The following is a 26,758-nucleotide window of genomic DNA, read 5'->3' as shown; positions in this document are numbered from 1 at the left end:
TGAGGGCAGTCCCATCCACATATCACCAATGCATTAAGTTTCCTCATAATGGAGTGGAGGTAACAGTTAACGGTGATCCTAATCCGTTCATATACTGCAATAATCTGAGATCAAAAACTGAGACCATCATTCCTAGTAATCGTGAAGTTGTTCCTTCCTCAGCATATATTGATCCTGAGTCGTTAAAACCTTTGACATCAAAACAAGATGAGCTTAAAGGCAAGTTTCAAAACAAGGGCATGGGGGAATACACCTTAAATCAGACCATGTACTTACTACAAGTCATGAGTTCCCCAAAAGAATATGGAAGACCACATCCTAACAAGCAAGTATCCATCATGATGCTCAAATGGGACCCTACTACCTTTCAAAGATGGGGTGAACTAGAAGAGGAAGATTTATACAAAATGCTTTTTAGAGACAATGAAGATGAAACACAAGATCACATCAGTCTACCATGTCAGAAATATGCAAAGGCTTCAAAATTCTACAAAAATTTGGGTATGATGGAAAAAGCCCTCTTGGGTTACGAAAGGAAGGCATCATTGAACCTTTACAACCTGAATTGACTTTCAAAAAGGAACGCTCGAAAGGACTTGGTTTCTTAACTTCCAAGGTCCACACCCAAAGGACAGAAGAAGCCTTACAAATCAAAGCTGCCAAAATTCAACAAGAGGATTGCTATTCCACATATTCCAACGAATGGGAATGGGGTTCCGACAAGTCTTCCAATGACTACGAGCTCATCGAGATATTCAAAGAGCCAGATGAACCAACAAAAGAAGAGGAATTTTATAACAAGTTCAGAGTTGGTCAAGAAACAACCCATGAGGATTCCACACAGTCCTTGTCTCAAGGTTCTAGGTTGAAATCACATAGGATGAGAACACCTGTCCCAGAATGCGCTACTAGTGATGATAATTTGGATTCGCTCGCAATCGAGACTGATGAGGAGAGTGCCATCGATGACCTCGATAATTACCTTGACATACCCGAATATAACTGCATCTTCACTCTTAGCCCCACTAACTTCAAAGACATTAACGACCTTCCCCTTGTTCACCACCAACTCATTGACTGGGATCATGAAGGACCTACACAGTTTGACACATTCCAAAATGATGAAGCTTTTATTGACTATTTGGGCAAAGGAGATGATCTTCCTCCTGGAGACCATAAAGCAGGATACACTATAGAACTCAATAGCGTGGCATATTTTGGTGAGGGTGTCAGACCTTCTAGTCGCAAAAATGTGAAAATAAGAACAAATCAAGGGTCTTATGGCGAAAACCACACTGTGGCACTGTCTGACCCCAAAAAAGTAAAAAGAAAGGACGTATCTGAGGGCAAAAACCTCTCTGAGGCACCCGAAGATGGAAGGCTCGACATTCTCCCAGCATCATATGAGGAAAAGTCATCTATGTTGGTAGAGGAGACTATCAAAACAAACATTGGTACAGAAGAGGTTCCACACAACATATTCCTAGCTCAATTATTGACAGAGTCCGAAAGGTCAAAATTCATAAGTTTCTTCAAAGAATGACAAATCAACTTCGCCTGGTCATACACTGATATGCCTGGATTGGATCCGGATTTGGTAATGCATCATCTGACAGTCAAACCGGGGGCAAAACCAGTAAAACAAAAATTAAGAAAAATGCATCCCCAAGTGGCATTACTAGTTAAAGCAGAACTTGAGAAGTTATTGGATGTCGGATTCATACGCCCAATCGATTATCCCGAATGGATCTCCAACTTAGTACCTGTCAGTAAACCAGATCGCAACATCAAAATTTGCACAAATTTTAGAGACATCAACAAAGCTTGTCCAAAGGATGACTTCCCATTACCAAATATTGACTTGATTGTTGATCTCACAGTAGGTCATGAAATGTTATCATTGATGGATGGATTCTCTGGTTATAATCAAATAAGGATTGCGCCCGAGGATCAACACAAAACATCATTTACTTGTCCGTGGGGAACTTTCTGCTAGAATGTCATGCCTTTCGGGCTAAAGAATGCGGGTGCTACCTATCAAAGAGCCATGACTACTATCTTTTATGATCTCATGCACGTAACCGTGGAAGATTATGTTGACGACCTCTTGGGAAAATCAATAGACAGAAATACACATTTGGATATACTTTCAGTCGTCTTTGATCAGTTGGAAAAATACAAAGTAAGATTAAACCCCAAGAAATGTGTCTTTGGAGTAACCTCCAGGAAGCTCCTAGGATTCATTGTATCCAAAAGAGGAATTGAAGCTGATCCAGCAAAAGTCAAGGCCATCTTGGAGATGCAACCACCAAGAAATATCAGTCAACTTTGATCCTTATAAGGCAGACTCCAGTCCATCCGACGATTCATAGCACAACTGGCAGATAAGTGTAATCCTTTTCAGCACCTGCTACATAAAAACATCAAATTCAAATGGGATGATAACTGTTAACAGGCTTTCCAGACGCTCAAAGATTATCTTCTAAATCCGCCAGTTCTAATGCCACCAGTTCCAGATCAACCACTGTTACTATACATATCAGCTACTCCAACAGCACTGGGGGCACTCTTAGCACAACAAATTGTTGAGGGCAAGGAAAAAGCAGTATACTATATCAGTCGCACATTGGTAGGATATGAGCTAAACTACACACCAATTGAGCGTGCATGTCTCGCCGTGGTCTTTGCTTCGCAGAAATTATGACATTACATGCTTACTCATAAGACTAAGCTAGTTGCAAGGATAGACCCATTGAAATACCTTCTCAATAAAGCCACACTTACTGGGCAACTGGCCAAATGGGTAATGATCCTGAGTGAATTCGATATCGAGTATGTGGATAGAAAAGCAATAAAAGGACAAGCCATCGCAGATCAATTAGCAGATGCTCCCATGATAAATGATGTTCCTCTAAGTTCAGAATTTCTAGATGAATCCATTTTGACAATGTCACATGCAAAGCCATGGCAACTATACTTCGACGGCTCATACACATAGCATGGGGCAGGAGCTGGCATCCTCTTTATAACTCCTCAAGGGGATTCTATACCAAAATCATACCGCTTATCATTTCCTTGCACTAACAATATAGCGGAATATGAGGCATTAACAACAGGATTACGAATTGCAGTTCAATGGAAGATCCAAGAACTTCGTGTTTTTGGGGACTCTCAACTTGTCATCCGTCAAGCAACTGATGATTACCAAACAAAAGATGAAAAATTAATGCCTTATAAACAAATGGTGGATGACCTGAAACAACACTTCACAAAGATAGACTTTGAGCAGATACCAAGAGAGCAGAATCGCACCGCAAATGTCATGGCTACAATTGCTTCCCTGATTGATTTACCTCCAAATGAGACCCGCTATGAGTTCTTGGTGGATAACCTTTTGGTTCCTTCATATGAGATCATGCCTACTGAGATGATATGTGTTGTCGGTCCCGAATCCCAGTTATATGGTTCCATTTTCACATACCTACGTGACAATACTCTACCTCCTGATCTATCAAATAACCAACGTCGCACTTTCATTCGCCAATCCTCTCAATATGTCATTTTAGCTGATATCCTATACCGGCGAGGTCTAGATGGCACTCTTCTTAGATGTTTAGAAAGCGATGAAGCTCAGATTGCGTTACGTGAAGTGCATGAAGGGATATGTGGTCCACATGCTAGTGGTCCTACCTTAGCCAAGAAACTCATCAGGACTGGATATTACTGGCCCAATATGGAAAAAGACTCATATCAGTTTGTCAAGAAATGTAAGCAATGCCAAATTCATGGAGACCTCATACATGTGCCAACACAAGAACTTCAACCACTTGCGTCTTCTTGGCCCTTTTGCCAGTGGGGACTCGATCTCATAGGCAAGATTCACCCTCCTTCTTCCAATCGTCATAAATTCATTATCACTGCCACAGAGTATTTCACAAAATGGATTGAAGCCGTGCCTCTCACACAAGTCATAGGAAAACAGATTGCTACATTCATCCTCAACTATATCATTTGCCGATACGGTATTCCTGTTTCCATTATCACTGATAACGGGCGTCCCTTCAAAAATCAGGATGTTCGTGAACTCTGTGACCGCTTCCATATTTTCTATCGTTTCTCCACACCATATTTCCCCCAAGGTAATGGCCAAGCTGAGGTGTCTAATAAAACAATCCCTAAAATCCTAAAGAAGACAGTCGACGATGCTGGTCGTAATTGGCATATCCAACTTAATCCTGCACTTTGGGCCTACCGCACAAGTGTCCGCACACCTATAGGAGCTACACCCTATTCACTTGTCTATGGCACTGAAGCCATCTTGCCTATTGAGGTTGAGCTACTCTCTTTACGGGTTTCTTTGCAAAACATCATCAGTGATGAGGACTATAGGGTCTCTTGGTTACAAGAGTTGGAACTATTGGATGAACGAAGACAAACTGCTTTTAATCATCTCAAAGCTTACCAACAACGAATGAGTCACGGCTACAATCACAAGGTCAAGCCTCACACATTTGAGGTAGGAGATTTGGTCCTCAGAGAAAATCCCAAAAATCAGCAAGACAGAGAGAAGAAGGGCAAGTTCGAACCAAATTGGCTTGGTCCTTACATCATTACAGCAACATATGGATCTAGGGCATATCAGCTCTCAACTATAGAAGGTAAACCTTTGGAGGATCCTATCAACAACATGCACCTTCGCAGGTTTTACACATAGCTCTTCAGAGTATCCTAATTCAAAAAATACAAAAAAATCAAAAAATTCAAATATACAAAAAAAAAATTATAAAACAAAAAAATCGTTACTTGGTGAAAACCTGGCAAACAAGTGCCTTGTGACACAACAAACATTGAAAAATAAAAAAAGTAAAGAGAAATAATTTCGTCCAACGGTGAAAACCACTTCAGTGGCGCCTTGGGCAAGTACCATGGTGAAAATTGGGTCACCAGTGCCATGTGTAGAGACATTGCTCCTCCCTCCTCTAGGATTCACTTTCATCCTTTCACTTTGCACACACTCACAACCTATTCGTTCATAATAAACTTACCCATTCCCATCATGGCTTGTTATTGATCTACCCAAGATTGGTTAGCCATTCATAATAAACCTCCCTTTCCATCCATAATAAATCAGATCCTATCTGTGGCTAAGGCAAATCCTACGTCTAGTGATGGGTGTGGAACTGAGAACATCACATGTTTCGAGGAGTACAGTTTCTTCCAGCTTCCTTCAGTCTATCCGCGCACAATCCTCAATAAAGCAACATTTGCATCACAGATCCGCAATAAAGTTTCATCTTCTCCATAATAAAGTATCAGTTTCATGGATTCAGTCAGTTTCAAATGAGACACAACAACAACAATGGGCTTCAACAAATCAAATCTTTCAACAGACTTAGACAACATTATGGTTCAGTGCTATCTATCCTTTCTGTGAAAGTAAACATTGTGACCACAATCAAATAAGACTTATACAAGTGACAAGAGACACTAAACTTGAGGACTACAGTGGATGTTGGTGTCGAGTCTTGGTTTACTTTTGATTTCATCTTTTTTGGTGACATGTCTTTTAGCTTTTCCAAGATGTCTCTGACTAGAGATTCTATCTCCAGGATGTCTTTGACTAGAAATGCGAGGATGGGGTATCGTCACCTATCTTTCTTTGCTGTCTGTGGATTGTCTCCTAGTAATGCTATGACTTGTCCAAGGATATGAGGACACTGTGAGTCTAGTGTGAACTGGGGCATTCCTTGTTTGTGACTGTCTTATCTCCATGCAAATAGGTACAATGACTTTCTGGGTCGAACATATGCCTCGATTGTCATAACCTACTTGCCATAATAAAGCTTAATGATTATAATGCACAAGAAGCTCTTTCACTTTCATATCTTCTGTCTTCCATCCCCCTTTCTTGATGGACTTCCATCATCCTTCTCGAGTCCGCGTAGCCTGCTATCACATGATTGAGTATAATGACACACCAAAAATATTTGCATTTCATGTAGTTGCACCTGCATTACCACATATAAGCATTTCATACATACATATAGATATCACAACTGCATCACATCCTGCACACAACACATGTTAGCACAATTGACATTTGCATTATCATATTCATCTGCATTACATACATTCACATTTGCATCATGCATACACATATAAAACATAAAAGAACAAAAATATTGCATTGCATCATATACATATTTGCATCCATATCATAAGCATACATCATGAAACATCTCATCACATAGGTACACATGCATATAGTTGCCGCAAAGATGAATCATCTCATATATATATATAAAGTGTCATGATACAATGATGTCAAAATCATATGGCTACAATCACCCGCAGGTGTCTACACCATCATACAAAAATGGTACAATACTAATACATACGGAGCCCTCTACGGCTATGATGAATTCCCTCCCTCAGAGCCGACTAGCCTCGACAGAGTCTGAGCCCTAGAAGGACCTGCCCCAAGATCATCTCTCCTGGCCCCTGTGTCCTCTGCAGCCACCCCTCGTGTCGCCCTATCCGGACAGAGGAACCCACTGATAACTCCTGCCAACACTACTGGTAGTGCTAATCCTATTTGTGTCATCGTGTCCCATGCCACGTGTCCCACCCTCATCTCCAGTCCTGGATCCTATAACACTCGTCTAAGGGCATCCCTGTCTCCATCTCGATCGTACAAAATCAGCTCCCCATCGATCGGTATCCGTAGAATCCTGTATACATCCTCCAGGGTGACTGTCATCTCCCCCATCGACAAATGGAAAGTACAAGTCTCTGAGTGCCACCTCTCCACCAGTGCAGTCAGCAATCTCATGTTCGCCCGAAACTTAGGCACATACAAAATATGTCTCAATCCCATAACCTCAATCGCAGCTCGGTCGTCGACTGTCAACTCAGGTCACAACCTCTAAGTCGATGGGAATCTCTCCCATGACTCCAACATAGGCAAATACTCCTGCAGTAACACAAATCAATCATCTCAATCCTAGTGACACTCACTGTTCATCACAAAGTGTTGCTTCTATCCTAGTGGTACTCCCTGTTCATCACAAAGTACTATGTGTTTCGCACTCCCTGTTCATCACAAAGTGCTGCTCACATTTACACTCACTGTTCAGATCAAAGTGCTGCTCATATTTTAGTACTCCCTGTTCATCACAAAGTACTATGTGTTTGGCACTCCCTGTTCATCACAAAGTGTTTCTCACATTTGCACTCACTGTTCATCACAAAGTGCTGCTCATATTTTAGTACTCCCTGCTCATATTTTAGTACTCCTTGTTCATCACAAAGTACTCTATCTTGGTACTCACTGTTCATCACAAAGTGCCTTGATCTATTCTAGTCTTCCCTAGAGGACCTGCTTGAGTGTATCCTCTCAGCAGCTTATCCAATCGACATCGTATGTTCATCACAGAACTGCCGATTTGACCTAGAAGACGCAATTTCACACTTTTTAAAACACAAACGCGCTTACCTGACAAACACAAATGCGCCTCGCGAGCACAGACGTGCCTGGCACCAACGCAGACGCGCCTGGACATTTTTGGACATTTTTTGGACCCTAGTCTAAGCGCATTTATTGCTCTACCTACCATGCATTAATGACAAAATTAAATGCGTCAAAGTATGAAGAGGTTTGGTGGTACTTACCAGCTCTCCTGCCTCTGCTGGCCTCTGGAATCGGCGAATGCGGTCGAATCTGTGAACAAAGGCCATTGCTGCTGACTGCTGCTGTTCTTTTTTCGCTTTGCAATCTGCTCTCGTGGATGTGTACATGACAATGAGGATGTATTTTCCCCCGTGGTCTATCTTATAGACTACCCTAGCCCTAGCCCTTGCCTCCCGAGTTAGTCTTCATTATCCCGTGACTCTGTCACTTTATCCGGTCAGTCCATTCTAGCCTCTCTTTCTTATTGAGAGATTGTCTGCAATCTTTTCAGACATTTTCATCCAATCTCTCGAGGGGGCATATCATTCTCATCTTGGGGCAACTTTGTATCAGTTCATATTATCTTCTTTAAAACAATGCGATAAGCCGCATTGTCTCAAAGAGGGGCAAAATGTAGACACCCAAAATTGTCCAGTCTAATTAAATAAATATTTTATTTATTTAATTATCTAAGCTTAATTCTTCTATTAATTAAATAAATCTTTATTTATTTAATTAATTCATTTATCCTCTTCTAGCCTTATTTCTCATTTAAATAAATACTTTTATTTATTTAAATTATCCTTTTTCCTAAATTAAATAAATATCTTATTTATTTAATTATCCCACTTCTTCTATTAATTAAATAAATCTTTATTTATTTAATTAATTCATTAGCCATTTCTATCCATGACACATGTCATTCATCTCTTAATTCATACACTACCTACCCCTTTCATTATTTTATTATTTCTTTTACCTACCCTCTAATCATAGCCGACCTCCTTTTACACCTCTCAATCTTATCCCTCCATTTCATATAGTGTCTTCTATATAAGGAGATGCTTCCCTCATTATCAAACCCTAATGACCTAATCATCTTTTATGCACTTGACTACACTATGATCCTACTTGCAACCACATTCCGTTCTTTGTTGAGCTCTTGTGCACATAAAATCTGAGAGCAAATATATCAAGCAAGATCAATGGAGATAGGAAGAATGGAGAATCAAACCCTATTGGACATGTGATGGTATAATCTTTGTGATTTCGTTTGATTTGCATTGTCTTAGGTAATCTTCATATGTTATGGTGGATCTTTGTTGTTGTTAGGCTAGGGTTTTGTGGTTGAATTCATTTAGCCTTTCAATATTGTTATTATTGTTATCCATTTTCACCATATACAATTATGATTCTAAATTCTATTGTTGAATTAGTCAATTTTTATTGAGAGTATCTCACATGTTTGTTATGATTATGCATTTATAACTAGCACAACAATAAAAATGCTTCTGGAGACTACAAGTTCATACACAATTGGAAGTGTGGGTGCAATTGCTGCTGGTAATAAATAAATTTTCATTATCTATTAGATATCTATGGGGACAATAGTTGTTGGATAAAAATTTTAGCATATTTCTCCATCTCCCCATCTCTTGATCTGTCTTTCCTCATTCTCTTGAAGTCCTTGATAAAATAATGACTATTTCCTCAAAACATTCATGGCAAGCCTCTCATTCATCACTTGTTGTCCTTCCACATTACACTTATCTGATATACTATTGTATCCCTTTGCACTCCTTAAATATTTTCTTTTCTTCTCCACTTACACTACAACATACACATAAAAGATGGTTGACCAAAAATTTCTACCATTTTTGTGCATAAAATTAAGACAACATTAGGAAACCCACTTGTCTATGTTGTGAATCTTGTTGTCATTATAATTATTTTTCTATCTTCCTTAACCTTAATTTATATATTACTTTGTATCTCTCTTCATTTTCTATTCCATCTTTTCTCACCTTTATTTGACTTTTGAATCTTTTTCTTCTTATATACTATTTCTCTCTCTCTCTCACCTTTTTACTTTATCTTAATGTATTCCTTTCATCCCTTGGGAGATAGATCTTCACTCTTCCCTTAGGGGTATCTCTCCTTATCTCTTCCCATCACCTTCTTGTTCTACATCCACACGTATTCTTATCAATCTTTGCTTTTCTTCAATGTCTATCTCCATTTATCCACATTTTCTATCATTACTTCTATTTCCCCTAGCATTGGGGGTAACCTATTGTAATCTCTCTTATCCACGTGTCCTATTATTATTTCATTTTTTTCAACCACTAAGTTCATATATCTAAAAAATCCCTTTAATGATTTGGAGCCATAACCCAAATGCTTCCTATATTCTCCCCATCATTATTTCTCTTTGATCACTTCAAAGTGGGACCCACATGTTCTCCCTCCCTTTCCCTTTCAGTGACCAAGTTCATGACCTAATTGTTCCCATCTTTCTTCTAAATTCCTCTTTATTCACTTCTAATGTTTTCAATATTTCCCTATCCCTTAAGTACTTTAACCTCAAATTGATCCGATTTATTCTCTTCTAATAATCTTTTCAATATTTCCTTCTCACTTAACCACTTTAACCTTGACATAAAATTTGACAACATTACCATATTCTTCCATCATTTCTATAAGCATGCTAGCTTGATTCACCTTTTCAATAGAGTCACTTTATATAATGCAATAATCATATTTTATTTGTAAAAGATTTTCTTTGGAGATGCCTCCTGCTCAATCTCATTCATCTCATTTTTCAAATTTTGCTTTCCTACCCCTCCTTGGGACATTGGATATCCTTTATAGCTGATCTGTCTCATATTGATTTGGTGGTGGACCTTTCGTCTCCTTGTAGGGCTTTCTCTTGGCCTATTGTTGGTCATGTGGTTTCTATGATTAGGGTCATGTCTATGGGGGCTCTAGAGACAAATAATTTGGCTTTGGGTTACTCTGCTTCTACTACGAAGTTGGGTGCTACTACTCCCATCGGGTCCTTTGGTCAACATGCTTCCTATGTAGATCTACTTAGGAGAATCTTGCTTGTTGTTTCTAAAGCCAAGGTTGTTGCTTTCAAGAAAATGAAGGGTTTTGTCAAGTCTTCAGTACCTTGTGTTTTTGTTTCTCTCATGATTTCTTTGGGGAGAGTAGTGTTGGGTTGTGAGGGATATTTTGCCAAGTATAGCTTAATCTATAGGTTTTTTTGTTTTTAGCCTTCTCTTCTTGATTTACACCATTGGGTTCAGGAGGTTTGGGCTCCTCTAGTTGATAGTAACATAGAGTTGTAGCCTTCTACCAAAGGTATTTTGTGGTGTGCTTCAAGTATGAGGATGATCAACGATCTATGCTTGATGGTGGGCCTTGGCGGTGGGATTCACATCCTCTCTTTATGCACCCCTAAGTTTCTTCATTCAACCCTTTGAAAGATTCAATTGATATTTTGTTTGTGTGGGTAATGTTGTCTTATCTTCCCCTTCATTTCTGGATGAAGCCTATGAGGCTATTGGTAGCACTTTAGGTAGATTCTTGGAGGTTGAATCTATGACCAAAGTCTTTCTTCACACTTTATTTAATCAAATTTTAGTTGAAGTAGATATTTCAAAAGCTCTACTTGGAGAAGTCATTGTACAAGCTAATGATAGATCTTGATGCTAGCTAGTGGATTATGAAAGAACCCCCCTTCATTGTAGGCATTGTTTTGCTACTGGGCATATGGCTTTTGAGTGCTCCTCTAATGCATGTAGGCAGTCTTCCTCAACTTGGTGGAAGAATGTTATTCGCACGACCATCTTACTATTTTTCCTAATGCTTCTTTTGAGGATGATGTTGTTTCAAAGGATTCTGAACCACCCACTAAGGTTTCTCCTCCTAGTTCTACAAAGCTAACTTTGGACCTGGGGTAGTCTCCTACTCTATTTTCTTCTACTCCTATCCATCCTGCTACTAATTTATTTAATGGTGTTGTTTGCCACTCCAAACCCCCTTCTAATGATAAAATGTGCAGTGCTTGATTTGTTGTCATTTCAACTGATGTTGTTGCTTCTATTGTTAATGTTGTTATTCCTAATACAATGGTTTCTGCAAATAATGCTCATTTCCCTGATTTTGCTTACCCACTTTTTTTTCGAGGATCGACACTCTTCTAATTATAAAAAATAGATCTAATTGAACAATCATATATCATCATTTACTCTACTAGTTCTATTTTTTTCACGACTCTAATATCAATTTGAAAAATACAACATAAATATTATAAAAATAAAAATATGATTCTCAAAAAATACACTAAAAAAAATTAATTTTATTAATATTCATTTAAAATCATCTCTAATGTATTATACAAATGTTTATAACATATTCTATTGTAAAACTTCTCCAAACTATCTTATAAGAATCTAACACAAAACTAACTGAATATTTTAATTATTAATACTAAATCATGAAAACAACCTTATTACAAAGTATAAACATTATTTTCCAAGGTCAACATCAACAGTAAATACATAATCATAGCTGAAATTTTAATAGATAGAGGAGTTTCTAAGTAGTACTGTTATCAGATAATATTAGTCCATGCGGAAGATAACTGGTGCTCCATATTGAGGTCGCAGAGTAGCTGAAGACATAGGAGCATGAGCATAAGAAGGTGAAGTGACAAAATAGAAATTTTGCAGAATCATGGCCAGCACTAATTTTGCTTCCAACAAGGCAAAATTTTGGCCCACACATATAGTTGGACCTGCACCAAAGGGCATAAATGCCATTGGATGCTTTGCAGCCTTTGCAATTCCTTCACTGAATCGCCCTGGGTTGAAATCTTTGGCATCATTTCCCCACAAAGCAGGGTCATGGTGAATTGCAAGGATCGGAATAAAAAGTTCAGTGCCGGCAGGAATTGACAGCTTTCCAAGTTTCATTGGCTCACATGCCTGTCGCAACAGAAACATTGCTGGAGGATAAAGTCTCAAGGTCTCGTTTATGATCATTCCCACCTATAAAACATTCAAACAATATTTTATGGGGTATCCAAAATACTGTAATTGAATTCAAATCTCAGTGCTGGTTTAACTGTGATTGTTATTACTTGTTAATGTGGGTGTGTGAGATGGTCCTTACAATTTTGAGGCGACTTAAGCTGTCTGGATCTGGATCATTGTTTCTCCCACATACTTCCACCACCTCTCTGCGGCCTCGCTCTTGCCAATCTTGATGTATGCCCAACAATATTATAGTCCATGTCAACAGTACTGATGTTGTTTCATGACCAGCAAAGTAGAAAGTCTTACATTCATCAATGATTTCCTCTGTACACAGGCCTGCATTACTATTACCATTCACTCCCACCTGCTTCTTGCTTTCAGACATCATTAAACCAAGCAGATCGGCACCATATCTACCATTTTTTTCCGTTATAGCAGTCTTTTCCCTGGCATCTATAACTTGTCTTACACATCTTCTTATTTCTTTCTCTAAATTCCAACGTTGCCTATTCTTTGTGGTAGGCAGAAACCTGATGAAAGGAGTTACTCTCAGACATTACGTATCAATGTAAGAAATCAAAAGAAGGACAAAGTTATTTGAGTTGAAAAACAAGTGGCACTCTCAACTGTGAGACAAAAATTGGAAAACCTCTCCAGCGACTGTTTCAAGAAAAAACTATCAAGAACAGAGAAAATTTAAGATTGACAATTATACTGTCACAGAACTCAAGTTTGTCACCTGAAACCTGGAATATAAACACTATGAAATGCTTCAAGTACTAGAATCGTTTGTTTTGTCTGCATATCAAAGATATCCTTTCCCTCCGTAAAACTGCTTCCAAATGCTGTGCGGGAAATAACATCTGCTGTAAGATCGCGGAACCCCTTTAGCACATCAATTTCCGGTGCACCTGACAATATCAATTTTCTCCATTCCTCCAACATATTGGCACTGCTTTTCACAATTGTTGGAATCATCCCCTGCAATTAAAGAAAGAGTATAATCAAAATAAATAAGTTTCTGACATTATGAATATAAATATCTTCCTATGAAACCGTGAATTTATAAATATCAAAATAGAGAACTATTTGAAAAATAATCTGCATAGATTCTAAAATATAAGGTTTTCTTTGGCAGTCATGGTCTGAAGTATATTTAAGCTAAAAGTAACTTCTATGGATCGAACAGAGTACTGCTATTCAGAAGCACCAGCCAAGAGATCTGAATTCAAGAGGGCAAGGTCTCGTCTCCACTGGTCGGTTGATTAAACAAAGTTAAATCATAATATCATTTTTCTACTAGTAATTTTTTTCTAAATGTCAAATTTGGAAGTGTCCAAAAATCTTACACATCAAAACAAACAAAATTACAACAGGAATAAAGGATCCACAAAGAAACTGGTCTTAAGATAAGAAAGGCCCAAGCAAATCAAACACCAACATTACAACAAAGAGACAGCCAACACAAATAGCAGCGTAAGAGTAACAAGACAGCCGACACAGTCAAGGAGGTTTGAAATCAAGCCTCTCTAAAGAGCTCTGAAGCAATTTCTGATCCGATCATCCGATCGGGTTGTTTTATAATTCTTTGAAGAACCAATCTCAACCAGAGGGAGAAGCTCTGGTTTACGTCTTCAACAGAATCCACAACAGCTGGGTCCAAATCCTTACCAAAATGTAAAGAAAAAACAGAAACCAAAGGGTTTTGCTTGCTCATTACAGAAGACCCTTTTGTTTTTTGTGAGCTTGCAACCGTAAAACTCAAATCATTTCATTCGAACCTAGCCTCCGACTTCCTATGATCAGAAGAGATCCTTTGAGACTGAATATTCAGCTTATCCTTGATAAGCTGACATGAATGGGATAAGACTTTAGTTGTTGCTCTTGAGCACAAGTCTTAATTGTATTAAATCACAAATGAGATTAGTGGATAAATAATTATAAAGGTGAGAGACTCATCGCCCCCTGAAGCAATATCTTTGGTGGTAAACACCACACAGAAGTATTATATTCTGTCAAATTGACCAGGATCTTGCACTCAGACATAACCCTTCATTAAAGGCATGTCAACCCAGGACATTAGTTTAATATGACCTTGGACTGAATATCCTTTTAAGACGGCTAAAGATTCAAGACTAGAAGCTTCTTAAAACCAAGTGCTTGCTATTTCAAACTGATTTTTACTTGGCTCTGGCTGTGATGAGAATCAGGGCTCAAACACTCACCAATGTTTGTTATGACGCCCAAAGTGCAAAATTTCGCAATGGAGACATATTTTATAGGGTAATAATTGGTCGTGGGATACTTGGGCATCTACATAACCTCGAGATTACACCTAATCAGGGGAATCACCCAGGCTCTGCAAGTAGTAAAGGTGCGATGGTCAGCTCCTGCGTTCTTGGAAAGAGGGCTTTATCCTTTGATTGGGTGTTGGTCCAACAATCAAACCTCATGAAATTTTCAGACGATTGATATGCAAAGTAGATTTATGTTTATTTATCAGTAGGAACTTGATATTTTTTTCTCTCTAAAATATAATTCAACTTATTTATTAGATCATTATGTTCTTAATTTAGGAAATAAATACAGACATTCAGTTCCTCACCTTCAACAGATCCATATGGAAAGCAGGGTTGATGATTTTCCTATGCTGAGCCCATTTCTCACCTTTCAACCCCACCAGTCCCTGTCCCACCAGTTGTCTTGCAAGGGGATTAATCGGAAACTTCGGATAGTTGCCAAATTTAGTGGACAGTATCTCCTTAATAAGCTCAGGGTGGGGAACAACCAACCTGGCATGAGACCCGAACCAGAAAATATAATCCTTACCTATATAACATATAACAAGTTTATTAATCAATAGGGTTTTCAGACTCCTGCATCTTCTTCTTAATTGGCGACTATTATAAGTTCTAACAACACCCCAGCAAAACAATCAATGGTCTTAAGTACGAATTCCAGTAATATGATTAATAAAATACCATATGCTTAAAAATATGCAGAATACAAGTGTGCCATAGGTTTTAGTCCACTGGTGAATATAGGGAAGAACTCGAGGGAGTATGTCATGTGAGAGCGGCATGGGTTTGGATTCCTGCTCATCGGTCATTCTGGATATATCTGTGGAATTCCCATAGAATAACCTGTATGGAGGACCACTGATTCCTTGCGCTTCGAATGACTTTTTCAATTGCAGAGGCTTCCAATATATCGTTGTTGTAATCTTGAGTAGAAACAAAGCTAAACCACCACAAACAACCGCCAAACCCCAAAATACCCCCTCCATATGCCAGATGTGGCTAACAGCCAGTAATTATTTGCTTAAAGCTTCAGATTTGCTGTAACGATGTCTGTGCTGCCCAAGTGTAGTATCCTGTTATATTTACAATTGCAGAAAGATAATGACCTTTTGTTTGAATGTATATAGACAAACGAATGCGATGTAATTTCATTTAATATATTCCCATAGTATTGGACTTAAACAGCACAACGCAAGCTTCGACAGCTTAGATGACATATGTGGACCCTTTCCTGTCACCAGCATTTGTTTCCATTCAAACTGTTGAACTCCGGTGGATGCCCGTAAGCGTTTGATGGCATAAATGAAAAGACAAGAACGTCAGACCAAGGTATCTGAAGCAGACAAGAGCGTTTTACCCATATGGTTGTTGCAATAGCGACAATGGGAACTTCAAAACAGGGTATGAACATCCATCAAATTATAATGGAATGGAATTTATTGTCAGATATTACTGTTGGAAATGCTCTGTTAGACATTTATCCAAAATGTGGAAGCATATATAAGGCATGTGAACTGTTTAACCGGATGCCTCAAAGAAATGTGGTCTCATGGAATTCTATAATTGCATGATATGCACAAAATGCGTTTGGTGAGAAGAATTAAGAAACTTTCAACCAAATGTGATTAGCAGGTGGAAAGCCAGACTGTGCAACCTTTGCCAGTATCCCAGCCTGTGCCAAAATGGAAGCCTTGGAACAGGTTATTGACATCCATCGCATGTTAAACGATAGATAAATTTCATCAGTTGTTGTAACTGCAATCGCCCTGGTAGACGTGTATGCAAAATGTGTAAGCATAGGTAAGGATCGTGAACTGTTTGACGGAATGTCATGGGATCCAAAATGTGGAAGCATAAACAAGGCATGTGAACCGTTTGACAGAATTCCTCAAAGAAATAAGTTCTCATGGAACGCCCTGGTTGTAGGATATTTAAAAAATGGATTTGTTGAAAAGGTTTTAGAAACTTGCAACCAAATATCAGCATCCTCCGACCATGTGCCAAATGGGAGCTTTGGAACAAGGTATGGACATTCATCAAAGTATAAAGGACACAGGAATTTTCTTAAGAGGTAGTTGCAACTGATTTGCAAAATGTAGATTGTAGTCACAATTCACCATACGAATTAATGAAGAATTTTTGAGTTTAGGGAAGTTGAGGAAGGTTAAGATGATGGTCAGACTGAAACTAGTGAGATAATTATTTTGTGGGTGCGTATTATGTGTGTAGTTTGTGATGTTCTATATTCAAAGCTAGAGTTCTCAATTTAAGTTGGATAGTGTTTATTTATACTCATACAAGTATTAAAATTATTTCTTTGTATCATTCTTCTTTGTCATTTTATGAGAACTCTATATTTATAGTGTGATTTTTCTTTTCACTACAATTCCATTTTCTTACCTCACTTTCTTTAACATTCTCTATTTTACTCATGCTTCACATACCACTATTATTTGTATTTCTAAACCTTAAATAAACTAGTATAGAGCAGTTTGATCAACTTAAAAAGAAAGTGGATACGATGCCTGTAGCTATATAGTCCTCCATATTGCACACCTTTTGTGTTTGAGGGTTTTAGCCAACCATTGTCCATTGACTTTACTATAGTTATATTATGGAAACAATGGTCACAATTGTCACCTATGAGCTTGTAATGATACGTATCTAGATATATTGCATATGAAGATAAAGTCTTACCTGAATTATTTCCATGAACCCTAAGGACTATGCCCTTGATTATGTTTAATCCCTAGCTCCTATTTTTATCCATTATTTTAACAAGCTAGCCACCACTTTCTTACAACACTTATGTGTCAGTATGGTCATAAACAACTAACTAATGTAATTAAAGGTCCCTAGAGACATAATTAGGCTATTAATGACTATGGAATTAGCTTCCAAATTTATGTGGTAAAATTTCTATGTGAATTTAAATTTTTTTAAATTTTAAATATTTGAATCTTATGGGGTATCATCCACTTCCTCTTGCTATTCAACATGTAAAAAAAAATAATACATTTCAAAGTAGAAATGACAAGAAAGAATCTAAATCTAGTCCAATCAAATGTCTACTACATTTGATTTTGTACCATTCAAACATTGATGGTTTAGGAAATTTACAAAGCTTAGCAAAACATTAGATAATGTTCTTCAAACCTTCTCAATAATTTGGTAAGCCTTAATTCATCCATCTATAGGATTCTTGTAGAGGATTGTCTCAAAGTTGTATAATGATTAATCCTTCTGCAATCTCCATAGCATTACTCGACACACATACATATACTTGTATTATATTTGAGCATAAAATCGTAGATCTCACTGATAATAATGTGATTCATGTTGATGGTGTGAATGATAGAGGATATGCTTTGGTTCCTCCGTTGAAATAAAATTGAAAAACTTATGCTCCTATTTTTTCATTATACACAATCTAACAACATTGAACACTAATAGGTATTCAAGAATCCTCCAAACTTATTGCAATAATGACAATTTCCATTGAAAGAATAGTTCTAGGCTATCTCATTTCCGCGTTCACTCGCTCTATGTTCTACTTGATTGCATGAAAAACAATTTCTTTTGAATGATAAATACTTGGAAGAAAAAAGAGGTCTCTGGTCCATCATAGACTTCCAGAAATTTTGATTAGGCATGAAAGTCTTCTTATCCTCAGTAGTATTCTTCATTCCTTTGTTCTTATTTTCATTGATCTTCGAAAATTCACCAAAATCTCTATTATTCTGAAACTGCACTTGATAGATTCATGTATCTCTTTTCCACCTTTCAAACTCAAGCCATTACTAATCTGATCTTTAGCATCTTTGAGTTCTTTTTTTAGATTTGTCACTTCTTCTTCTAACTTCAAATATTCTTTGGTCTTCTCATCAATATTTGTTTCAAACTCATCAATTGCCTTCTTTCCCTTGTCCACTAAATCTCTTAAGAAAATAATCTTCTCAACTACCTTCTTATACTTATCTCTACGCTCATCCAAATCAGCCAATGCAGATCTCAATTCTCCTTCCATATCAACAACTCCTTCAACTTCATCAGAATCACCTGGATTGCTCTTGAGACAAGTTGGATTTAATGAATTATATCTTGTGATGAGCTAATTTTGAGTTCAAAATATAGCAATACAAGTTTAGAACATCCATATCATTATTAATTTCTGTTTCAGAATTTTTAACAAAAGACAACTTGTCACCAGCAAAACTCATTCTTGAGAAAGTGACAAACTTAGATATCAACAATTTATTAGTCTATAAAACAAATTTACTATATTCCATTGCATTAAGATTTATAATCCATGAGGTCCATAGGATTTCTTCCACTCTTTTTCCTTTCCAAAACTTAGGAAACATGCGGCAATTACAACATGTTGAGAGAACGTGATTATTCCCAGCATTTCTAATTCGAGATACTATTCAAGGTCTGCACTATTGAGGTCTGGTGATAGATTAATATTATGTATAGTAGATCTAAAATGCTAGTTAAAATTTCAATGACCGAGGAGTTTCTAGATACTATTAAGGAGGATAACCTGAGCTCCGTATTGAGGTCGTAGGGTAAATAAAAGGAAAGGAGCATGAGTATAAGAAGGTGGAGTCACAAAAGAAAACTTCTGCAGAATCATGGCCAAAACCATTTTTGCCTCCGACAAGGCAAAATTCTGGCCCACACATATAGTTGGGCCTGCACCAAAGGGCATGAATGCCATTGGATGTTTTGCAGCCTTTGCAATTCCTTCACTAAATCGCCCTGGGTTGAAATCGTTGGCATCATTTCCCCACAAAGCAGGATCATGGTGAATTGCAAGGATCGGAAGCTCAAGTTGAGTACCTGCAGGAATTGAGATTCTCCCAAGTTTTGTTGGCGCACATGCCTGTCGCAATACACCATCTGCAGGTGGATAAAGTCTCAAGCTAAGTTACCAGAAACGCGACGGGAAAGCCCCGTTTTGCGTTTCAACGGCAGAAACCGGTTTCCCGTCGTGAAACGGCCGTTTCTAAACCATCTGACCATTCCTGTCGACTGCAAAGAAGTTAGAAGCAAAAATATCTGCCACTTTTTGTGCTTAGCATTGTCTGCTGCATCCTTTTAGGCTTTTTGCTCACCACTTGCACGAGTTAACCAGCAGTTTTTCATGCATATGGATTTAATACTTTTATGTAGCTGTTGACGTGTTGATTTTCAACTAAGTTAAGCAAACAAACACAGCTAGATTTTTAAAATGGGATTAGCAGCAACCCTTCTTTGGTAAGTCTATCAAAATACTCCGATGATTTTGCAGCAAATTATGCAGCAATTGGGACAGATGGGGTCCCCTTCTTAGGGTATTCCGTAGATTTATGAGTTTATTTCTATTAAGTATTTGATATCTGCTTAGCATTTGTTTGAATGTTAAACTTTTTATTTATTTTTTTATATTTTGATATATATATATATACCGTTTCTTATGCGCAACCTTTCAAAATTCCGTTTCTCGTTACGTTGCCGTTGCCGTCACGTTTCACGTTTCTCGTTTCTGGTAACATAGGTCTCAAGGTCTCATTTATGATCATTCCCACCTACAAAACAATATCATACAATATTTTATGAGACAAATCCAAAATACTGCTTTTGAATTCAAACCCCAGTGCTTGTTTACAATTTAAATTGGGTATTGCTTCGCATTACATCCTTTGAAATCCAAAATACTGCTTTTGAATTCAAACCCCAGTGCTTGTTTACAATTTAAATTGGGTATTGCTTCGCATTACATCCTTTGAAATTGTTTTGGCAAGATAACATGTACAAATTTCAATAATTTCTCTGCTTTTTGTTTCATTTCTTAGATTAATTGCTCACCAACACCTATTTGTTATAGTTTGACCACCTTTAATATCATTTCATAAAGGCTCTATATATACGATTGAATTCTGTTCCCTCTCTATGTATATTTAAATTTACAATAACTGAATCTATGTTTCTACTATGGATGTCAGCGGGTACCTCAAGAAACTGGAAAAGTATAGAGGCTAAAAATTCAGTTTATCAGAACCAGCAAATGGCCCCTACTCTAATATATTATTTGACTAAAGTATAGAGGCTAAAAATTCAGTTTATCAGAACCAGCAAATGGCCCCTACTCTAATATATTATTTGACTAATTTTAAAATGCTTTATGATATTCTCATGGAAATTTTCGCTTCTTTTAGATGATTCATACAATTTTGAAGAGAACTAAGCTGTCTGCATCTGGATATTTGTTTCTCCCACATACTTCCAATACCTCTCTGTGACCTCGCTCTTGCCAATCTTGACGTATGCCCAACAATATTATAGTCCATGTCAACGGTACTGATGTGGTTTCATGACCACCAAAGTAGAAAGTCTTACATTCATCAATGATTTCCTCTGTACTCAGGCTCGCTTTACTTTTTGCATTGACTCCCGCCTGCTCCTTGCTCTTAGACATCATAAAGCCAAGCAGATCAGCACCATAGCTACCTGGTTTTTCCATTCCAGCAGTCTTTTTCCTAGCATCTATAACTTGTTTTAAGCATCTTCTTATATTTTTCTCCAAATTCCAACGTTGCCTGTTCTTTGTATTAGGCAGAAACCTGATGAGAGGAGATACTCTCAGACATTATGTACCAATTTAAGAAACCAAAAGAAATTATAGATTCTGTGCACTCCATAATATGAATAGGCCCTCGTAATGTACCAACACATTATCCTAGTCCGACAAACGTTAGCAAACATTTGTTGTGGGTGCTTTTGTTTCGTTAGTTAATCTCAAGTGATAGAACCTATTTATTAATGTAATTTCAGATGAAACATTTGAACAAACTATTATTTAAAAAATACATTTTCAGAGAAAATGTTGATTGCACTCCTAATTTAAGAATATGTCACAAAACTCAAGTTTGTCACCTGAAACCTGGAATATAAACAGTGCTAAATGATTCAGCTGTAAGAATCATCTGTTTGGCCTGCATATCAAATATTTCCTTTCCCTCTGTAAAATTGCTACCAAATGCTGTGCGGGAAATAATATCTGCTGTAAGTTCCCTGAATTCCTTTTGCACATCAATTTCCGATGCACCTGACAATACCAATTTACTCCATTCATCCAACATATCGGCACTGCTTTTCACAATTGTCGGAATCATACCCTGTAATTACAGAAATATTATTAAAAATATATATAAATTTCTAGTATGACAGGATATATCTCCTATGAAATTTTGATTTGAATGTCAAAGTAGGGAAGTATTTATAGAACAATCTGGATAGTTACAAAGAGATTAGGGTTTATAATGGCAGTGTCATAGATTCGATAAGATAAAAGTAACTTTTATAGATTCTAACAAGAATATCAGTATACAAGAAGCACCAGCCAAGGCTTCTAGGTAGCATCTCAATCAAGTTTACTCCCCACTGGCCTGTAAATTAAACAAAATTAGTTCATAATATTATGTTTCTAGAAATCTCAAGGTAGGCATTGATTGAAAAAAAAAAAAATAGTACCAGGGTCTCCCACGTATCTCTTTTTGAATGCTTTAAGAGAAGTACGCTATTCTCTTAAGTTGACAGAGATATAACCCTTCATTAAAAATATGTCAATCCAGGGCAGCAGAGGATGGCGCTTAATTCGGGTTTCCTCGTGGAAAAATCAATGGCTTATTTCTTCATCACAGACGAACTTGTTAAAAAATCTTTGGGCTCAAGTGATGTGGCCCTGCCCTAGACATCCTTAAGTAATTTGGCTTGGATATCCTTCAAACTAATTGCATTCTACTTGAAAATCATTTTTAACTTCAGTTGTGACGCCCAACTGCAATATTTGGCCGTGGATATAACGTGGGGATTATATCTAATTGGAGGAATCACCCTGGCTCTGCAAATAGTCCACTTATGCATGTTTGGAAAGAGGGTTACCGGAAACCAGAAACGTGACGGCAACGGCAACAGTGACACTGAAATTTTTTCGATTTATATATATTATATCATTTTAATCCTAATTCTATCTGATAAAATATCCTTCGCCAAAAAAGTAGCTCTTGTATGCTACATATATCAAAAGCGTCATATCAAATATTTGTATGAGCAACCTAAAGATTTGCACAAAATGTCCATGAGAAAAAACGTTGGGACATTAGAAATCATTTTAACGCTGAGAATGCAAATGGTCCGTTTGAAATCATATAAGTATATTTGATGGATCATTCTTCCTTGTGACATTACTATGGCAGACCAAACGAAGACCACTTTATCTATGTGTTCTAACAAAGTAAATGGACATTACAATTAGTCTATTAAAAAAGTTAAACAAATTAGCCACAATTGCTAAATTCATCACAAGCGTTAGAAAATTTCCTAGATGAAATGTAGGTGAGCTGATCATATTGCGTTAAAAAATGATGGGTACCCAGACAGGTAAGCGAACTTGAAACACCATTATCATTGATACAGCAATATTTGCAATGAAGCTGAACTCGTCCGTAGTTGGGTTTGCTTGGGTAAAAATTTATTAATCAGAAATGAATCAAAGAATTATCCATTTTTATCCTCCCAATCAATAGTTCCAACATAGGACTAACATAGGAGAGAAGTCCAGATTCAATTGTCCACTATCTGCAACATTCCAATCTTGCATCATATGCCCATTTTGTCACGCAATCCACTATCAGAAACCCATATACCCATTTTGGATTTTTGTCACGCAATCCACTATCAGAAACCCATATACCCATTTTGTCAAGCAATCCAGACATTCTCGGAATCAAAAAACCTACTCAACTAAAAGATCTGTGAATAAACACAACTAAATATCAATTAACATCGTAACCTTCTATTTGATTTTTAGATCAATGAGCAGGACAACTATTTAGCCTAAGCCATCTTAAAGAAACGGTTTTATGAAACATGGATGAGGGACAACCGTTTCACAAAATGTCCGAGCCAAAAAAAAACAAACTAACAAACAGAACTACTCCCCGAATTTCGCAGGTTAAGTTCATAATTAAAAGCAAAGCTCAGTAAATATTGAATGAATCTTTGGGACAATAAAAAGATTTCCAAAGAAGGTATTTAACATATAAAAAAAAATGCAGAGAACTTATTACCATGATGTGGAACTTGGTAGATTACTCTCCGAAAAAAATCGATCCATACATTCTATTATTTAGGTTCTAATTTAGGACATACATACAAACATTCAGTGCCTTACCTTCAAGAGATCCATATGGAAAGCAGGATTGATGATTTTCCTATGCTGAGCCCATTTTTCACCTGTCAACCCCACGAGTCCCTGTCCAACTAGCTGTCTTGAAAGGGGATCACCTGGAAGCTTTGTAAAGTTGTGAAATTTAGCGGACAATATCTCCTCAATAAGCTCGGGATGGGGAACTACCAACCTGGCTTGATGCCCAAACCAGAAAATAAAATCCTGACCTATACATCACATTGAACAGTTTATTAATAAATACAATCTTCAGAATCCTGGATCTTCTTTTTGTTCCTAATCAACCACTATTCTAAGTTCTAACAATTCCCAAGCAAAACAATTAATGGTGCTGAGCAGGAATTCCAGTAATATGATTAATAAAACATCAGGCGCTTTAAAAATTGCAGGATACAAGTGTACCATAAATTCTGCTCCATTCATGTAAATGGGGAAAAACTCGAGGGACCATGTCATGTGAGAGTGGCATGGATTTGGCTGTCTGCTCATCGATCATTCTGGATATATCTGTAGAATTCCCATATAATATCCTGTATGGAGGTCTCCTGATTCCTTGTGCTTCAAAGAACTTTTTCAATCGCAAAGGCTTCCACCATATTGCTGTTGCAATCTTAAATAAAAGCATTATTAAACCTCCACAAACAGCTGCCAAACCCGCAAATAGCCACTCCATATTCCAGACGTTGCCAACACCCAAGAATTAGATTTGTAGTGACTATGTCCGTGCTGCTAAGTGTAGGATTCCTTGAGTTCTTGTTATTATTATTATTATATTTGCATAAAGAAATGACCTGTTGACAAAGAATAATGAATGCAAGTAGCTGAAGCAGAGTGTCGTAGTCAAGAGATGACAGCTTATATTATTATCAATAAGTGTACAATGATATTAATGAGAAGGGATGATTTCTTTCGACAGTACGGAGGGACTAACATGCGTGTTAGTCGCGCGTTTTACACCATCGATTTTGCATTTAACGGTCACGATTGACTACCCTGTCACTAACACGTTGTATGAAAGGTCTATTTTGGAGCCAAAATAGCCGCGGCCATTTCATTCTAGATATAGGGGAAAGGACTAGTAGTTGAGCATGTACCAATTGTTGTGAGGGTTGTTGATACCTTTTGTTTCAAAAATTGAACAAATAAAACCTATTGTTTGAAACAAAAAATATCAATTTTTGTTAGGAAATGTACCAACAGTTGTTAGGAAATGTACCAATAGTTGTTAAGAAATGTACTAATATTGTAAAAAGTAACCAATCATGTGATGCCATGTCAGCGGCACAACTATTGGGGTCTCTTTTGCACACCTATTGGTCTCACTTTTTTTGGGCGCTGTTTTGGACACCTTGGCAAAAAGCATGCTGATGTGGCATCATATTTGATGATGTGGCCCTGAAACCTTAGTTATAAGCAAGGGACTTGCCAAGTAAGCTGCTGTAAAAAAATCGGAGTGATTTGAAATTTTCAAGTAGGATTTTGAGAAGCGCGAAGTTAGGGTGCACAACTATTGGATCCTTTCCCCTAGGCCCAGATAGTTTTTTAATATTAGCACTTGTAGGGTTATTATGATTCTGATAGTAAGATATAGATGAACTATTTGAGATGAAGAATTTGTTGTGACATTTATTATTAGAAAAGAAGAGGTCATTGTCATATTGATTATTAGAAAAGTAAATAGAGTGGGAACTGATTGATTTCTACTATTGCAATGGCTTACAAAACAAGGTGGTTGTCATATTGATTATTAGAAAAGTAAATAGAGATGGAACTAATTGATTTCTACTATTGCAATGGCTTACCAAAGCAAATGTTGCACTACCATTTGACACAATCGAAGTCCTCCCCATCTAGACTATTGTTGCATTCCCCTTATTTGTGTTGGGTGGTACTAGCTAGTTCAATCGATGAAGATTCCAAACTATTTGGATGATAATTGGTGAGCCTAAGCTTGCTCACTCACTTTTCATAATGTATTCATTATCAAGGTTTTAATACTATTTTTCTCTTTTGTGACCACCATGAAACTCTCAATCATATTTTCTAGTTTTTTTTAGGAAAGGCTAGTCTACTTGCAATTACATACATGATTTATTTTTGCCTTTTAATCCCTATTATTTCTTTAGCATATAATTTTTATTATGAAAATATTGTTCCACCATTACATAACAGTTGCATGAATTGTCTTCACTTGCTCCTTTATAACTTCAAATTGTTACACATGATTGCTTACTCACATATAAATATAAATTTCTCCTAGCATATATCAATAATATTGAAGTATTTACCATGTTTATTCATTGATGGTATCAAAGTACAATTGTATTTTGAGCTAGTGATCTATGGAAGGATGTGTGAACAAAGACTTGGATGTGATAAGATCCACACAATATAAGACGGGAAAGGGTTTGGATTGCTCTTGAGACAATTTAATGAATGTATGTTTAATATTGATTGTGTGGGGCATCAAGTGTCTTTCCAAATAAAATAATAATCTATTACAAACAATATTAACATTAATTCAACCTAAATATAATTAATTTCTTAAGTAAATTGAAAATTATTATAATACTAAGAATAAATATAATTAAAGTCTTGAATAAATTAAGAAATAAAAAAATATTATAAATTTAAATGTAAACTATTTTAAAATTAAAAAGTTATAATTCTAATTAAAATATTAGAAATAAAAATAAATTATATTAAAAATTCTTAAAATTTAAATTTTATCTTT

General features: G+C 36.9%; 1 protein-coding gene across 2 annotated transcripts; it reads right to left on the bottom strand.

Annotated features, from left to right (window-relative positions):
• Positions 1 to 11,908: 11,908 nt before the first annotated feature.
• LOC131076935 (cytochrome P450 734A1) lies at positions 11,909 to 24,770 on the bottom strand. Of its 2 annotated transcripts, XM_059213415.1 has the most exons (6): positions 24,427 to 24,770; positions 24,010 to 24,233; positions 21,711 to 21,952; positions 21,067 to 21,397; positions 20,332 to 20,362; positions 18,936 to 19,709 (listed from the first exon to the last, which is right to left on the bottom strand). In XM_059213415.1, the coding sequence occupies exons 1-6, from the start codon at positions 24,695 to 24,697 to the stop codon at positions 19,312 to 19,314; spliced, it is 1,497 nt and encodes a 498-aa protein (XP_059069398.1). In that variant the 5' UTR covers positions 24,698 to 24,770; the 3' UTR covers positions 18,936 to 19,311. The 2 variants fall into 2 exon arrangements, with proteins under 2 accessions (XP_057870270.2, XP_059069398.1); XM_058014287.2 differs by lacking the exons at positions 18,936 to 19,709; positions 20,332 to 20,362; positions 21,067 to 21,397; positions 21,711 to 21,952 and adding exons at positions 11,909 to 12,504; positions 12,629 to 13,022; positions 13,232 to 13,473 and having other exon boundaries at positions 24,427 to 24,757.
• Positions 24,771 to 26,758: the final 1,988 nt, after the last annotated feature.

This window comes from Cryptomeria japonica, chromosome 10 (genome assembly GCF_030272615.1).
Source record: "Cryptomeria japonica chromosome 10, Sugi_1.0, whole genome shotgun sequence".
Classification (NCBI taxonomy): Eukaryota; Viridiplantae; Streptophyta; class Pinopsida; order Cupressales; family Cupressaceae; genus Cryptomeria; species Cryptomeria japonica.
The sequence above is the reverse complement of the archived record's forward strand: the minus strand, read 5'-3'. Positions and strand labels throughout refer to the sequence as shown.

Coding starts and splice junctions, on each gene's coding strand:
- LOC131076935 (XM_058014287.2), bottom strand. CDS start 24,697: ATGGAGTGGCTATTTGCGGGTTTGGCAGCTGTTTGTGGAGGTTTAATA. Junction 24,234..24,426: donor TGAATGGAGCAGAATTTATG/GTACACTTGTAT, acceptor TGTGATGTATAG/GTCAGGATTTTATTTTCTGG. Junction 13,023..13,231: donor GTTTATATTCCAGGTTTCAG/GTGACAAACTTG, acceptor TCCTTTCATCAG/GTTTCTGCCTACCACAAAGA.